General features: G+C 49.1%; 3 protein-coding genes across 3 annotated transcripts; 2 read left to right on the top strand and 1 right to left on the bottom strand.

Moving 5' to 3' along the window:
• Positions 1-600: 600 nt before the first annotated feature.
• LOC105567415 lies at positions 601-6555 on the bottom strand. Its single transcript, XM_012022279.1, has 4 exons — positions 5995-6555; positions 2578-2726; positions 1629-2253; positions 601-1216 (listed from the first exon to the last, which is right to left on the bottom strand). The coding sequence occupies exons 1-4, from the start codon at positions 6488-6490 to the stop codon at positions 1044-1046; spliced, it is 1443 nt and encodes a 480-aa protein (XP_011877669.1). The 5' UTR covers positions 6491-6555; the 3' UTR covers positions 601-1043.
• Positions 6556-7957: 1402 nt separating this feature from the next.
• On the top strand, positions 7958-9213 carry LOC105567354. Its single transcript, XM_012022171.1, has one exon. The coding sequence runs from the start codon at positions 8187-8189 to the stop codon at positions 8877-8879; it is 693 nt and encodes a 230-aa protein (XP_011877561.1). The 5' UTR covers positions 7958-8186; the 3' UTR covers positions 8880-9213.
• Positions 9214-9826: 613 nt separating this feature from the next.
• LOC105567414 lies at positions 9827-14911 on the top strand. Its single transcript, XM_012022278.1, has 4 exons — positions 9827-9841; positions 10583-11167; positions 11320-11503; positions 12448-14911. Exons 1-4 carry the CDS (start codon positions 9827-9829, stop codon positions 12690-12692), a joined length of 1029 nt encoding a protein of 342 aa, XP_011877668.1. The 3' UTR covers positions 12693-14911.
• The last annotated feature ends 472 nt before the right edge of the window (positions 14912-15383 follow it).

Raw genomic sequence — 15383 nt, 5'->3', positions numbered from 1 at the left:
GCTCGATGCGTATAAAAAATTAATAGCAATTGCATATCTCCCAGCAAATTGATATCTGCGTGCGCGCCGCGCGGATTAGCTCCACGGTACGTTGCGCCTCTTTTTATTCGGCAAGTGTCGCGATCTTGCTTACGTAAAATTGCGTGCCCGCGCGTTCGCCGCAATTGTACAAGACGACCGTTACGATATCGCACCCGCGGCGGGTGCACCGCAAAACGCAAAACTTTCCTAATCGGCGTCCCACGACGATCCGATCGCTCTCTTCTTGCTCTTCCGATTTCTATCTGGATTAAGACACAAGAGTTGCGTCACGGCACCGCCGCGATTTCTTCTACGAGAGATCTCGCGTTCCGCGTCTTTCCCTTTGCACGCTTGTCAAAACGACAAGAAGTATTAGTTAATTGTTTATCTTAATCTAAATTTAACGCTACGGGCGCACGGGGTACAGCGAGTACGGAAAAAGGAGCCGGCGCGGCCAGCTTCTAATCCGTAGAAATTAGTTAATTAAACATTTTCACGCATCTTAACAGTCGCGAATTGCTGTTCGTACGGTTTAATCGAGAAGTAGGCCAGCACGTGAATACAACTTTATTAAAGCTTAATTACCTATTTGACAACGAGTTAGAAGTATTAGTCAACGTATTCTTTTGTAATCGCGTAGATTACTAACTATTTTACACATAATGCACTGGTATCGTCATAATCAACTTGTACCTCCCACTTTTAACGTAACGATTGATACAGACACAGAATTTAATATAATTTAAATAAATAGTGATCACACAATCATGTTGAAATAGAAAGAGAAAAGGAGACACAGAGAGAGAGATGGGGATTGGGACGGAGAACAATGTTCGTCCTTCCATTGTGAATGGAATTTTTTTCCGGCAGTCTCTATACATCGCAATTTTCGTAACAGAGAAGAGATGTACAAGCGATTGATCTGCGAAAAGCATGATAAATTCGTAGGAAAGGAAAACAATTTATTCATCTAGAGTATGTACAGGCACCGGAACATGTCGATCGACCGCGATCCGCTAGATTCAGTAGGTTCCTATCAGATGCGGGGACTGATAATGGTGTGGCTGGTAACCTGATGACGGATTGTACACTTGCTGCGTGGCGTAGGGCTGAGCACCCGGGAATGCCCGCGGTGCGCTGTAGTGCCCCACGTTGGAATTGTAGTTGACGGGGGCGGGCTCGGCTCCGGGAAAGGCTGAAACAATATAACACACCATGTTAGAAAATATTTCGAGGCCTAAACTGGACGCGCATGTACACGCGGAATAAAATATTGCGCGGAATCAAATTCAGTGAAGAATGAAAACTATCCCTCGATATCTAGTAATTAACATTTATATCGTTTCCCTTAATTTGCCGCTCGGAGAAACGAAAGTTAGACTTCTATGCTCAAGCGATGCTGCAAAACTTTTCGGTCTTCGAATCCTTTGTCCACTTCCCCTGCAATTTTCCCGTCAATCTATCAAAGTTTTACATCATATACTTGGCGGTACGTTGCCGCGGGTAACATCGAGAACACGTTTCCGATCCACGCCCTACGTCAACGATTTACGTAGCCGCCCACGCGGCGGCGGGTCATCGGACTCTCCCAGTTCTGCTTCACTCACCTTGACCCTGCTCCTCGTTCGGATGCTCGCTCGCGTGTTTGTAAGCCCGAGCCTCGGCCTCGGCGAGCTCGGCTAGCCTGGCCGCCTTCAGGGCCGCCACTTCCGGCGTGTCCAGGACCGTCCCGTCATCGGCCAACGGTGCCGGCACGAAGGTAGTGGTCTTCGCCGGCAGCGCGTAGCTCTTCTGCCCCACGAAGTTAGCCCGTGCGTTGTACTGCTGGGGTTGCTGGTAATTCACCGGGGCGTAGACGGGCGCCGGCACGTGATTAGCCGTCTGGTAGATCGGAGTGGGCTGTTGGTAGCTGGCCTGTCTCAGATAAGGCACCGCGGTCGGCTGAGCCGCCGAGTAGCTGTACGTGGGCGACGAGATCTGATTGTAATCGGAGAAGTGTTGCTGATTCTTCTGGTCCTGGGCAGCGCGGGCGGCGGCCTTCGCGAATTCGGCGAAGTGCGCGGCCTTCGCCTGCGCCACTTCCGGCGTGTCGATCACGTTGCCGTCCTCGCCGACCGGAGCGGGTGGCGCGAAGCTCGGCGCGACCTGTTGATGGTGAACCAGGGGGTTCCCGTACGGGGGCGAACCGACGTACGCGGCTCTGCAGGCCACCGCCACGGCGAGCAGGCAAATCTAAAGGAGAAGAAACGAATCAGCGCGATTCGATCTCGATTCGAGCCGAGAAAAATGTTTACGAAGGAAATGTTACATCTTTCTATATTTTATATCATCGTTTCCAAAAGGTGTTATTTCGCGAGCGAGTCTCAATCGTCTTTCGGAGGGAATTCGGTAGAAACAGTGCAGTTTAGCCGTCACGAATTTACCGATACGTGATCGATAGCCAATCCGCCGCTTATCGGATCGTCTCGTTGCGCGATCTCGATCGGCATTTCTCGCTGGGCGATTTCTTTCGGCCTACCCCAACCTTTCACTTTCCTTTGTCCCGGGATCACTCACCAGGCCTCTCATGACGATCCAGGGGCGTGTATCCTTCGCTGAACTCCCACACACCTTCCTCCCGATAAAAAGAGCGCTGCTGCGTCCGTCAGTACTCGCTCCCAGGAGTGAGGGACCCGGGTCGGGCGTCGGTTCGGTGTTTTGTGTTCCTGGAGAACGGCCGGTTGGTACCATTTATAGTCGCGTTCGTCTGTCCCCTCCCACGTGGATCCGATAGCCGGCGACCTGGAGGGAGCCAGAGGTGGTCGGCTAACCCGGTGGCCCGGGAAGTTCGCCGGAAAGATCGGAAAGCCCATTATCCTCCCTTTCTCCCTTTTTCCCTCGCTCTTTCTATGTCTCTCGCCAAGGGCGACCTTGACATTTGAACGCGATTTCTGCAGATCGCGATCGGAAGCCTGTCAAGAGGCTAATGACGCGCTCAATTGCATCTTGGGTAACAGCCACGAAACCGCCAGCGGTTCTTCGCGGAACGGATTTTTATTTGCCGAATCAAAGCTGAAAGATGTTTCGCCATTTACACCGAGATCGTCTCTCGTGATATTTCCTTCATTTCTTAGAATTTTCCGGCGACAATTTGCTAAGTATTTTTCATCGCCGAGTTACACACGCCAATCCGGCATTCTTTTATCGAGGTGCATTTTTCACTCCCGTATGATCTTGATTAAATCAGGATCGCTGATAGAAAGGACCCCGCTAAGAAGTAACAAAGGCGTGTTATACTGGCACTAAACGACTCAGCAGCCCTGAGCAAACGAAGGACTCCAAGTCGAAGGACGAGCCGCACTAAAAATGCATTCTCACAGTGCAAAGCCCACTACTCGCAATGCATTTGTCGTGTGTACAGATCTCCGTGATCCGTGCGGTAAATTTACGCGAAAGTCACTCTCTACTGCGATGAAAGATTAATCTTTTCATTATTTTTTTATTCGTCGGGTTTAATTCGACGTTACTGATTGTAAGATGCAAAATTTGTTGCACGAATCCTAAGGTGGGCTTTGTTGAACTCCAAACAATCTAAAAGCTTAAGTCGGAATAATATCAAAATTTTAATTAACAATTTCAATTATTTTTGGTTTTCGGGCTACAGTTTACAAAAGTGTCGAAAGCACTTGCACCATTGTCAAATATTACGGAGCAGTTCTGTAAATAATTCAACTTAGATGAACGCACTGAAGACAACTTTTGCATTTCTTTGCGAAGAAACGTACATATGGTGTATTTATCGGATATATGTTAAACGGATACGGTGTTCGCACACATGTCACGTGAACACCTTTGACATTAGGCGACGTGAACACCTCTGACAAGCCCATGCTGCAAAGTGCAAGCCGATAAATGCAGACAGGCAAGGTGACGCGTTACTGTCATCATACGCGACCGCGCCTTTCCTCGCCGTCGCTCTATCGCGGCCTATCGATCTTCATCGCTACGTTCGATCGGATCGACGGGTGGTCTATTGGCTACCCCCGTGCCACTCGCTCGCCGTGCGCGGCGTATCGATATGAAAGCGACGGCGAGCGATTGTTTATCGCGCTCAATGTCAATCTACACCTCCGCCCGCAGGATGCAAGAACGTTCCAAACTTGGGCGGGCTCGCGAGCGGGCCGATCCGAGCGGAAGAAGGAATTTCTCTCCTCTCAGATTGGGCAAATCTCTCCGGCACCGCGCGAATACGGTGAAACGCGAGTATCGCGAAACGTCACGGTAATCGCGTGTGTGTAATACGAGAAAGCGGGCGGCGGTTCTTGGCTCTTTTTCCCGACAACGCGCTCGCGACAGAATCCGCCGGCGGATTGCAAACCCACGCTTGGCCCGCTCCGCCGGCGTTACGTTAGATCGTTCGATGTCTAAAACCTCGGAGGTTGACCTAAAAAATCAACTGTGCGAGAAACGACCGAAAAAATCGTACGCAACAACTCTTGTTGTCGCCGTCGTCTCGGATTGTGCCATTGTTATCGACAAGATTACGTATTCTTGACAACATATCGGATTACAAGGGGCAACCACTGTACTCTTTGCAGTCCAAACCATTTCCCCCAAACGAGCGAGAATCAAGTGTTTCATCCTTCAAATTTCATGCAGTCTGAATCGAAGATTTTTTATCGTGAGCAACAGGGAGCTCTTTACCCGGGGAAAAATGAAGATATCTCATTAGATACACGGAGAGAATTTTTTCCGAAAAATTTATCCTGAATGTCACGTGCGATAACGTGGCATTTTGAAGATTTTTATGAGAGTTTTTGAAAGTTTACATCCGAGAAAATTTATCCGATGAAATGCAGTTACCGATAAAATTTGATTGAAAAACTGATGATATTTTTCATCGGATATATCCACTTGTTATTATGTAATCGGACATTTTTTCAGTGTACAACTGGCCAATAATAATTGCAGATCAATTTTAAGTGGTTCAAGAATGATGCTACCGCATTTTGTAGCCTGTCGAGTCCAGTTCGACAGGGCCGCAAAGAGTTAAGAAATATGGGCTTTAAAGACAAGATTATAGATGGCGAGCAAATTGACGATGACTTTCATGGTCAACGGCTTCATTTGTTAAATCGAATATAAGACACGTTCCAAAACGATTGAATTATTACGATGCCTTACTGCGGCACGCGGCTGGAGAACTTTTTTCGGGACCACGGTGTCTTTAATGGCGTTACTTTATCACCAGCCTCGCGTAAATTTCATACGAATGAACGCGAGACCATCGCGAACTCCGTGTCGGTTGTATCGGAAGAATCCATAAACTTGTCGCAATAAATATTTCAATGTCTGATTATACATTCTTCGCATTTTAAATCGAGTCCTTATCACAGCCTCATCACATAATTTGACCAAGGAATAAATATAGCTCGTTTTATTTGAGACATTCGTAGCAGTGTATCTCTGGTACTTGTACAACATTTAAAAATAGTTCTGCAATCACATCTTCGGTCGAAGAATGAAAATTACACGAGAGTACATTCAATTGCCGTTACAAGAGTCGAAACAATACCTTTTCATTACCAAAGCGTCAAATGTACCGCAATTGAAACATTCGTAATGGAATATGTATTTATTAATCTCTTGTCGATCTCTTTACATAAGGCACACTTGTTACAACGCACTTTCGTTGCACCTCGCTAACTACGTTGAATCCTTACAGAGCAACATAGATTTCTATAACGCAACTTTCAATTCCCATTTGAAACTTAAAAAACGATGAATTCGCTCGCGGCAATACACTAACTCCGTAACTGTATAAAAGAGAAATTTAAGCATTATGGCAATGTTACAATTTGCAGCTATTTTAAAACATCTACAAATTCCCGATCGTCAATAAAGAGATTATCGAAATAAACCAGTCGGATTGCGGCGCATAGGCGGGGTCCAGATTTATTTACACTTTAACACGGACGACTTGGACGCGTTAACGAAAGTAGTAATGAACGAGCGGCGCGCTGCGGTCCAGGACGACGACCGGCTGCTCGTGGTAAACCGATCTCGCGGCTTCGTGGCTGAGCTTCTCGTTGATGTGCGCCGCCGCATGTTCCGCCTTAGCGAGGGCCACTTCCGGCGTGTCGACGACGCGTCCGTCGAGCCCGATCGGTGCACCGGGGACCAATTTCGTCGTCACCGCGACCGGTTCCACTAGCTGCGCTGCGCTACCAATCACGGCCGCGCTGGACGGCGCAACGTAAGCGAGCACGTGCTGGTCGGCCGACCTGACGGCTTCAGCGGCCAAGTTAATCTTCTCGTTGACGTGAGCGGCCGCATGCTCGGCCTTGGCCAACGCGACTTCCGCGGTGTCCACCACGCGACCGTCCAAACCGATCGGGGCACCGGGCACCAATTTGGCATAGACCAGCGACGTACTAGCGTAGGCGCAAGCCAGGATGGCAGGGAGAACGATCTGAAGAGAACACGCCATCGCGTTGCGATGTTTTCTAAATTTACTTGCATTTTGTGAAATTCAGAAATTAATCTGGTTAATCCCAGCTTACGCGTCTCTTCCTAATGGAAGACGATTATATTTTGACAGCACCGACGTGATAAACAAATATCTTTAAAAAGTTAAAAACTTATCATTTATACAGGGTGTTCCGTAAGTCGAGGTAAATCGCTCGGGAGATGAATGGGGAACCAGAAAGAAAGTTGATATAAACATAGGTCTGAAAATGCGTTGCTTTCGAGTTACCGCCATTTTTATCTCGCAATTTGAGACCAATGCAATTTGTCCCTATCGTCTCCTTCCCTTTTACCGCGGGTAACAATATAAGATAATCAAGAATTGCAGTAGCGCGCCGTCAGTGCGATATATGCTACAGATTCTTTTCACTGATACTCACCAGGACCTTCATGTTGAACGAAATTACTTGGCTCCTCAGCGCTGCCGATCAGGATCAGTACTCGCCAAGGTGCTGGGATAATGTGTCGTGCACCACCCCGTCCACGAGGCTTTATATACCCCCGTGGGTAAAAGAGTCTTTGTGCCGAACCAAGCGCCGCTACCAGGATGTATCCCATCGCAATGTAAACAGCAGCGCCGAATAAAAGTCGACACGTATCTGACATTGACGCCTGTCAACTCGCTCCCGTTCGCACAATTGCGAGTCGCATTCACCGCTGTTGTCGCGATGCCTATCTAAATTAGTTCCCCTTCCGACTCGATTAATCAGACTTGTATAAAAACCGAGTGATCGAGCGATCCGTCGCGCTCGCCTTTTTTTGGACGTCGCCAATTTGTCGTAGGTGGTTTTCTCATTCGTTTTGGGTTTAACCGCTAGCTGTTGACGTGGATATTTAACCCTTTGTTTCTTCGTAAATACAAGCCTTGTAATAAAAGTTTTTTTTTCGAAGAAGAGAAAATTCCCTGTTTTGTTAATCAATTATGTAATTATTATCACGGTTATACGTTCTAACTGCACGTAACTTATGTAATTAATTAAATGTAAATTAAATGTAAATGAATTTTGCCGCGTAACAGAAACTCTTCTAGCTTCTTAAAAGTGTTGTAAAAATTGTAAAAAATACAACTGGAATGGATGTAGATCGCTGGATCGATTCTCGCCGGATTAATCAAGGATGAAGTAACACGACAGGTATGCAAGTAGGCAGGCATCCTTACCTAATCGGGAAAGGACAATAAGCCCGCGCTCCGTAGAACCTGATTACGCGATCGACGCAGCCTTCGGCGCGTCGCAGGCGCAACCTTCTAGATCACGGCCGACCTGGCGGAGAAATGGAAACGGGATCGGGTGTCTTCCCGACCTCGCGGGAAAGAAACGGAAAGAAAATCCCTCTCCGTTTCATCTCGCCGTCCCCCCGCCGTCCCCCGCTGCATCGTTCTTCTCTTACCCGTCGCAAACTCTCGCTTTACATACAGGCTTATCTTACCCGCGCGAAATGGAAACGGCTAGACCACACGCAGCTTTACGAATCGAGATCTCTCCCTTCGCGCCCTCCCACGCCGTCATTCTATTGCGTGATCTGGAAGGACTATAAAGGCGATCGCGACAACTGGACCGGTGCGCGTTATCGAGTGAATCCCGCGGCAACACGCTACTCATCGTTTACGATCGCGTGGGACCACTGTCTCTTTCGGCTCAACCGAATAAACGCGAGAGATGACGCGTTTCACGATCGTGCTACTCGGTCTGACGAGCCTGGCCTCGGCCAGGCCCACTTTTCTGCCCGTACCATCGACGTACGCGACACCCCTGATACCCGGCGCGCAGATCGGCACCAACGAAGCGTTGGACGGCCCCGAAGTCGACGAAAGAACGGGGGTGGCGAACGGAGCCGCGAGGTCGCCCGTTGGATCCCGGTTGCTGCGAGGAAGACAACCGTCCACGGCTTCCGCGCCTCTCGGCGCCGACGGCAGGGTCGTGGAGACGCCGGAAGTCGCGGCTGCCAGGGCGGCTCACGCGGCCGCGCACGTCAACGAGAGAATCAACCTGGCGAACGAGGTCGCGAGGTCCAACGATGCGTTAGACTTGGCCGAAGTCGCCGACAGCGATCCCGACGGTAAAGCCCTGGACCCATTCGCGCGCGTCAACGGGAAGCTCGACCTGGTGAACGAGGCTGCGAGATCCGGCGACGTCCTCGGGCACCGCATCGCGAGCGGTCGCGTGCTGCCGTTGGTGCTCGGCAACGGGGTCGTCGCTGCCCTGGTGCCCGTCGACCCCGACGGCAGACCCTTGAACGTGCCGGAAGTGCTGGTCGCGCGCGGCTACCAGAATCTGGCGAACGACGTGAGATCCGTCGACGCTCTGGCAGTCGCTGGTCCCGCGCTCGCTTACGGCAGATTGATTTACTAAAGAAGATTTTGCCGATGCGCTCGAAGAAAATACAGCTTTGTACGCGTAACTTTGCGTAAAATAATTGTTAAGTTTCAGACCGTAGTCCAAACAATGGTAGATCCAGGGACCAACACCTCTCCGACGACGAGTGGAAAACTCAATAGGATACAAATAGAATAATCATGTATTTCTTGCTTGCGCAATTATTATTTTTAGTCAAAATGTATTCCGTGTACTACGTAAAAGTAAACGTCTAATGTATACACACGTAAAGCCGACATATCGCGAAGGAATAAAATTGTTACCTCACATAAATGTGCGATACTTGGTTCAATCCGCCCGTACTTTACGCCACTCGTCTCGCTAAAATGCAAATGCGAGACGGCGACAAGATTTTCCATATTTCATCGGTCTCCGTATGATCCCGCGTGGCAGAAGATCCTCGCGAAGCCAACCTCCGCACCCCTGGACGACCGATCGGCGTCAGCGGGGAACGACCCTCGCCGTCGAGAGGCGCTTCGCGGATACCACGACCCGAGGTAATCGGGCGATAAATTAGCGATAATCCGCGGCATCCACCTCTTCGAGATCCCGGCTCGGCAACCCCCGGCGATAACGATCGCGCGGTGTTCGGTGCGCGACCCTGACGGTCGACGTATTAGGGCATAGTCGGGCGGGTAAACCGGCCCGGGAAAAATCCGACACTCTCGGCGAGCACCGCGAAGCCGGATTCCGAGGATCGCGACCTCGAAGGGACCACTTGGCGCGACCAGTTCTCGCGGCGGTGGTCCACAACGGCGACTTGGCGAATTTCTCGCGGCCCCGAGGGAAGAGGAAGAGGACGCAGGAGGGCAGCGTCACGACGCGTCGCAGGGCGTGGTTGCACGCGACCGCGTGCGTATATAAACGCGCCCTGGCGCGTCGTGTCGCGTCGAGGATATACCGGCGCCGTCGACACGATCGCCATGAAGAGCGCATCCGTAAGTGCTCGTTCTGCGACTCCTCGCGTGGGTGGATCGTCCCTGGGGTTGGCAGAGTTTAACCCGCGCGCGTCAGGGTTATCTGAAAGGTCGCTCGCTGCAGTTTCGGGAATTTATTCCCCCCTTGCGTAATGATTTCCCCATAGACATAGTAAATGTAGACTGAGCGTCCAGTTGAATAAGCTGAAGCTTGTGAAGAGAGAATGTGAGAGAGAGAGAGAGTAAAGATTTAACAAGACTTTCTTTCTCTGTCTTACACCATCGTAAAAGAAGAGAATCGCGCCTACGCAGTGCTACGCAGGCGTGATTCTCCCTTCTCGCGATGGTGAGACAGAGAAAGAAAGTCTTCTTAAATCTTCTCTGTCTCTGTCTCCACAAGCTTCAGCTTATTCAACGGGACGCTCAGTCTGTATTTACTAGGTCTATTGATTTTCCTATTTGAAAACGCAATCTGTCCGTTCGGAAAAGACAAGTGAAACTTTGTTATGTACAGTTTACATATTCAAATTACGTCAAGCTAAAATCTACTCTAAAATTGTACTTGGAATGATTCTCCGTGTAATAGGGACTTAACTTGCTCTCGCAAAGTAAAGCGCTGATATTTCTCACGCCTTAATGTTATCCGATGCCAATCCCGCACGGTTCAGGATCCTAACACTTTCCATACAAATCGCGACATGAGTTATGCAAATCGTGCTAACGATCTCATGTACACGGCAATAATTTTATATACGTTTTCAGTTATTCCTCGTCTACTGTTTAATCGCCTCCGGCCTCGCCAAGCCGCCAGTGTTCCTCAGCTATCAAGACAGCCTGGGGCAATACAGTTTCGGCTACAGCGCGCCGGGATCGGCCAGGTCGGAGGTCAGGACGTCCAACGGTGCGACCAGAGGCACTTACAGCTACGTTGACGAAACTGGCGTTATCCAGACCGCGCAGTACGTCGCCGACGGCGAAAATGGGTTCCGAGTGATCGCGACAAATCTCCCGCAGGCGCCACTTCCGGTCCAGGACACGCCGGAAGTGATGGCCGCGCGCACGGCGCATCTTCAGGCTCTAGAACTGGCGGCCAAGAGGGACGAAGAGGCTCAGAATCGCGACAAGAATCGAGAGCACGCGAGGAAGAAGGACATCGTCGGGAACGCGAGCCTCTATAAGATACGAGGACGATTGGGAGCTAAGATCGCGGAAATCCCATCGAACGTAGGGGAGCGAACAGCGTTGGAGAACACGAGGAGCGCCGAGCCGAAGGACAGCGACGAGATTCTGCAGGCGGTCGCTTCGAAAAGCGGCACTGACAAGCCGGACGACAAGAGCGCGCGGAAGGTACGTCAAACTCTGAAACATTTTCAACAATCATTTCGTAAATTTTGCAAATTCTTAAACGACATTCGATGGAATACCTAAGACACGAGCGTCTCGAAGTATTCCGCTCGAAAATTCTCCCCTCATCGGCATTTTCTGCTCGCGGCCCGCAGGAATTCGCCGGAAGAGTATCGCAGGAAATTATCGGCGGCGCAAATATCCCAGCGATCCCGTCAATCTCCTCGCACGTGCCGCTATCTCAGGCGTTGGGACAACACGCGGTGCCGGTATTTCGGATCACCTATGGAAACTACGAGATCCAGCCTTCCGCCGTACCGGAGTCATCGATCGCCGAAGGTCATTGGGATTGTAACTCACCTTACCGTTCACTCTCTCCTCTGCTCTGATTGCAAATACCAAGTCGCCGTGGGCTATTTTCGTGAAATACTTTTAAGCTCTCCGTACGACGCGGTTCTCCCTCTCTAAAAGTCAATCAGTGGATTACCACTGAGATCAGCGAATAGCCACTAATTTCCAGTTACGAGTGCACTACTGATCGCAGTGGTACAACTGTGACCATTCACTGCTATCAGTGAAAATCCACCGATTGACTTTTAGAGAGTCGCGACAGTTTCCATTACGCATCTCCCCACAGATCTTTGAATTGCCGCGTCGCTTAAACGCACCGCTGGAAATTCGATGCCGCGAGGAAGGTTCGTAGTTGCGCGCTGCGCTCAATATCACTTCATCCCAGGGAAAAATACGGGATCGTTGTTCCACTCGTACCTACTGCCTTTTTTCCCGTCGTTCTCCCGAAGGTCGCCTCATTTCCGGGGCCGAAGACCGTCTGAGGTCACCCTTGTCTCACCGCGATTGCGACCGGTTCGCAAACCCGTTCGTCGATACTGCAAATTCGTCTTCGACAAATACAACCCGAGTCGAAATTTTGGTACTACTTTGACACTTTTAAGGATAATTCACACCCACTTAGCCCAGCACTAACCAACTTCGATGACATTATATTTTTGTACTCCTCCCTTGAATCTTTAATTCTAAAAATTTACTTTAGCTCCTACTTAAAAGGACCTACTTTAATGCTAAATTGGCAAAATTTCCGACACCGTCAGTTTTTAAGCAGGAGTAAATTTTGTACTTGCAGTTCGACCTCTTTTACTGTCTCAGGTCCTACTGTATAACAGAACTAAAGGTTCAACACAGGGCCAAAATTTCGACTCGGGAAGCCGACGGCCAGGAACGAGAATCGATGTTAGTGAAAATGATTGTCTCGCTCTTCTCCGCAGGCGCTTTCCGTGTTGTCACGCCGGCGGCAACGATCCTGAAGAGTGCGACGGCGATTTCGACCGAGGGGGCAGCGGCGCCGAAGAAGAAGAAGGCATCGTCGCGGCGTACGACCGAACAAATTCGCACCGTCAATCCTGTGTCGCTCGTACCGCTGAAAGTGGCCCCGCCGAGTCCCTCGTACCTGGGTATCGTCAGATACGTACCGTCGGCGCCTCTTCACTATCTCCCTTACAACGCGCTGTAAGGAGGCGCGCGAAGAGCAAGAGCTCCAACGATCTGAAATAATCAAACTGAACTCTGGGCTCCCTTTCATTTGCGTTTGTCAAGATATTTTTATTCTTCTTTACAAAATAATGCAGGATGTCGTCGGACAATACAACGGAGTAGTACACGTATACGATCGATACTAAGGATAAGGATAATCAAAATCAGCGTCGTCGTCGTCGCCATCGCCGCCATCGTCACTCGTCGTGGAGACATCGGTATAGCGTGAAAAGTAACGCTTAGGTATATAAAATAGTTGGAATATTAAATAGTAAATGCCTAAAGGGAAAGAAATCTGGCGCGGACTTCCTTAAAGTAACGGATCAGTGAGCCTGATTAAGAATTAACATGTAAGGTCCGTTAATAAAATGGCGAAACTACTACACACAACAGCCGTTGCATCTACACGATATATCAATTGGAACGAAGCGTGCCCCGACACTTTGGTCACGTTCAAGAGACGTCAGACAGGACGATTTGGAAATCACGTGCGGAAAATATATCGGTGTTAAAAAATTTCATCTACCCTCCGCCCTCGTGAGTCTGAAATCTTTCGATCAGATCGATCCAAGGAGAGCGGGTCTGGAGTGAAAAGGCTACGCCGTTCGAACGCAATATCCGCCCTTGGTGTACTCGTCTCTCAAAATTGCGCCGGACAACCCTCGCCGGGAATGTTTACGCGGGGGGAGGGGTCTACTGTTACTGGCCTGAGAGATTTATTTCTAGATTCTGCATCGCGTGGATCGCGGGCGATTTAAGCTCGAGGTGGGTCGCGCTCTGCGATAATTCATTACCGCGAATCTCGGCGATTGCAGCAGGCGAGCACGTCCGAAATTGATTGCGGCCGACCGGCCGCAGGCTCCATCCGCTTCTGCCGCGCAATTTAAGCCACGACACCGCCGCTCATCGCGACGCGCATAAATCGATCCGAGTAACGAAAGCGACGGGTTGTTAGTAGCGGGACTGTCGATACTATTCGATATTGTTCGGTAATAACGGCAAAATAAAATTATATTAATAGCGAAGGAAGGAAGAGTTATAACGACGTAATTGATATATCTGTGCCTCTCCACGCCCCGCCGTTGCCCACATTTCTCTATACATAACATTCTCTTTCACATATATATTTATATATATATAAATCTAAATTTTATAATATGTATTTATAATGTTCATATTTATATATAACACACTTGTTCTAAACGTCAAACGCATTGACTTCGAAGCTCGGATGATCGATAACCCTCCGATCCTCGTCGCGTACTCTGTTCTTTTTTCCTTTTTACTTACTGCCCATTGACCTGCGCGGTTTCCTCCCTACTTGTTCCAGCCTCATACCCGATATGCTGCCTCAATGTTATACTTGCTACGCTGCTAGCAGCGACGGGCAATTTGCAGCGCGCGATGTACGGGACGTCGTACGTACGGCTAACATTGCGCGAGTGTTCCGAATATTTATTAAATTAGAAGATTACATCCGAAAAGTACTCGTTTACATTACATCTGGCGGATACGCGTTTGTACCTGTGGATGCTGCTTGCCGCGATGCTTCCGTCAAATATCCACGAACCTGCGGAAGCCGCGTGGGCCAGTAAAACTCGCAGTCAAAAGTCGTCCGAGAAATGCCCTGAAGAGCCGAGTTTTAGTGACCCGCCCGGTTCCCCGCCGTCTCTCACAGCGCGCGATTTACGTCAATGCGAGCAAATTATACCGAGAAAACAGGATATAGAATTTATACAGGCGTGAACTACTGTACACACGAATATCTCGCCGCGGACACTCGTTCGTGCGCGGCGACACTCGGAATACCTCTCGCGAAAGATAAAATATTTACTTAACGTTACGTGAGCAATATATGGAAACGATAGCACAATTTCTCTAGTTAAAACAATTCTCGCTCGCCTTAATCCGTATCGATCGTCTTAAGCCTTCCATTGAAAACTTCTTGGTACTTTCTGGTTCCTAAAGAAGTGAAAATAGCCACGAGGGAAAGTCCACCCTTTCATTTTGCGCAAGGGAAATTTTGTGAATGAATCATTTCAAAAGGAAGATAAGATTCATTTCGTACAATCCCGAGTCGAAATTTTGGCCCTATGTTGACCCTTTAATTCTAGTATAGGACTTAAGACATTAAAAGAGGTCGAACTGCAGGTACAAAATTTACTCCTACTTAAAAACTGACAGTGTCGAAAATTTTGCCAATTTAGCATTAAAGTAGGTTTTTTTTCAAGTTTGAGAATTAAAGAGTCAAGGGAGGAGTAAAAAAATATAATGTCATCAAAGTAGATTATTGCTGATCTATGTAGGTGTAAATTATCCTTAAAAGTGTCAAAAAATACCAAAATTTCGACTCGGGATTAGAATAAGGACTGTTCACGATAAATCTCCTGGATATCTTTAAGCGTTTAAAAGTTAAAAATATAAAGAAGACAGTTTACGCGGCGCCAGGTTTCATCCCTCGCCAACGTCTTGAGAATCGGATGCGCCACGCTCGCTTTCTCTCGTCCGCGGGGCGTATCTTCCTAATTCGCGCGTATGGGCGGTACGTTTTCAAAGTCAATTAAAAATTGAACTCGATCGGCGTGCGAGTTCGCGGGGGATTAGACGTCGTGCGATCCAAATCGTCGCCGGGACGGGAGGGGTCGTTCGGGCGCAGCCGACTTTCGCGATA

Source organism: Vollenhovia emeryi, unplaced genomic scaffold (genome assembly GCF_000949405.1).
Source record: "Vollenhovia emeryi isolate VEMERY1.0 unplaced genomic scaffold, V.emery_V1.0 DF939138.1, whole genome shotgun sequence".
Lineage (NCBI taxonomy): Eukaryota > Metazoa > Arthropoda > Insecta > Hymenoptera > Formicidae > Vollenhovia > Vollenhovia emeryi.
Note: the sequence above shows the minus strand (reverse complement) of the source record. Positions and strands in the feature narration are given on the sequence as shown.

Coding starts and splice junctions, on each gene's coding strand:
- LOC105567414 (XM_012022278.1), top strand. Junction 11,168..11,319: donor ACGACAAGAGCGCGCGGAAG/GTACGTCAAACT, acceptor CGCGGCCCGCAG/GAATTCGCCGGAAGAGTATC. Junction 11,504..12,447: donor GGAGTCATCGATCGCCGAAG/GTCATTGGGATT, acceptor TCTTCTCCGCAG/GCGCTTTCCGTGTTGTCACG.
- LOC105567354 (XM_012022171.1), top strand. CDS start 8,187: ATGACGCGTTTCACGATCGTGCTACTCGGTCTGACGAGCCTGGCCTCG.
- LOC105567415 (XM_012022279.1), bottom strand. CDS start 6,490: ATGGCGTGTTCTCTTCAGATCGTTCTCCCTGCCATCCTGGCTTGCGCC. Junction 2,727..5,994: donor GCTCGTTCATTACTACTTTC/GTTAACGCGTCC, acceptor GCCGTTCTCCAG/GAACACAAAACACCGAACCG. Junction 1,217..1,628: donor GAACGAGGAGCAGGGTCAAG/GTGAGTGAAGCA, acceptor ATATTGTTTCAG/CCTTTCCCGGAGCCGAGCCC.